The sequence below is a fragment of the Gadus morhua genome, chromosome 12 (assembly GCF_902167405.1).
Source record: "Gadus morhua chromosome 12, gadMor3.0, whole genome shotgun sequence".
NCBI lineage: Eukaryota > Metazoa > Chordata > Actinopteri > Gadiformes > Gadidae > Gadus > Gadus morhua.
The window spans coordinates 24,409,816-24,411,133 of record NC_044059.1 but is presented as its reverse complement, the minus strand read 5'-3'; the positions used below and the strand labels follow the sequence as shown (position 1 = coordinate 24,411,133).

General features: G+C 43.3%; 1 protein-coding gene across 3 annotated transcripts in view; it reads left to right on the top strand.

Annotated features, from left to right (window-relative positions):
* The first annotated feature begins 224 nt into the window (after window positions 1-224).
* The window catches only part of tle5 (TLE family member 5, transcriptional modulator), a 31,244-nt gene continuing 30,150 nt past the window's right edge, over window positions 225-1,318 (top strand). Inside the window, exon 1 of one of the 3 annotated variants that reach the window (XM_030373397.1) lies at window positions 225-1,195. In XM_030373397.1, coding sequence (XP_030229257.1) covers window positions 1,169-1,195 — 27 coding nt within the window. In that variant the 5' untranslated portion in view covers window positions 225-1,168. The remainder of the gene's footprint in view (window positions 1,196-1,318) is intronic. The other 2 variants (XM_030373395.1, XM_030373396.1) reach the window with 2 other exon arrangements.

The window sequence follows — 1,318 nt, the reverse complement described above, 5'->3', positions numbered from 1 at the left end:
TTTGTGTCTTTAAATTATTGGGTTCTTTCAACAATATAATTTTCTTTCAAGAAAGCTACTTAGATAAATGGCTGCAATGTTAACGAAAGAAATTTGGAGTTAATTAAGTTAGTAGTATGCGATGAATTATGACTCGATGACAAAACTGCTGCTTGTTTAGCAACTGCACCACCAGAGGCACTATTTGCCCAGATATGATCTAAGATAGAAAAGCAGAGAGTAGAATGTACCGTCCTCAGATCTCATGTTGTAAGTCTTTGTGGGGCGTTTTGGAGCGTCGCGCCTAGCCCCAGGAATGACTTCTCGGTTTAACACTATTGACAAATCGAGACTGTTTCACTGAAACTCCGCAGAGGAGAACTGATCAGTTTGACAACCGCTGGAATTATTTCATTTCAAGTAAATTTGCGCTCGAAACGTTAACATTTAGTTGCGCCCTATACTTTGTCTTTAATTCCACCGAGTCAGTATTGTCTTCTGTGAGCAATCGGGATTCAACTTCAGCGCAACCGGAGACATTTTGTTATTTTTGAAAATCAGACTTTTTCTCTCTGACGGTCTGCAGCCTGTTTTTGATTGAGATTGTTACGACTGGTGGCAAGTGGAGTGAAATACGCTGTCAAGTAGACTAGAGCAACGATATAGCGGGCAAAAGCTTACCAAGCACTGTGTATACCGTGCATCGGTACACAATAATAACACAGCGTACCACAAGTACGTTCCGGGGGCAGAAAGCGTACAACGGTGATGAATCATTTGCCGTGGCAGCTTTTGAACATTTAGCATAGCTAGCTTCGTTGTGACACCGTGGGCTGTGGTGTTCTCGCTCATTTTTGCGGCGAACAGATCGTTGGGATACACGCAGCACCGCGCATAGCGAACGGTTTAGAAGAGTCGTCCTCCAGACCCGCAAAGCGTGCTGCATTCTCGTTCCGTCGTCTGCGAAGTGTACCGCCGTGTTTTCAGGGGACGAACCGCTAGCCACCGTTAGCTTGCCTTCCTGCTATCGCTGGTCAACCCGTGTGTGTCTCTGCTCGGGCTAGCTTGCATCAGCTAGCTGTGGACAAAGGACCAACAAGGCAAGGCAAAAGCAATAGCAGAGCCAGCTTTTTTAAATATCTTTAAACATTCATCATATCAAGGAACGGAAAACAAACAAGGGATTGACATGATGTTTCCACAATCCAGACATTCAGTAAGTGCGATTCATTGTTTTTATATTTGTTCCTATTTTTGAACACTTGCTGTAAGCTAAAAGTAATGTATTCAGGTTGTACAGACTTGTGCGTGGAAGTTATTTTGTGCTATTTTTTCAAAT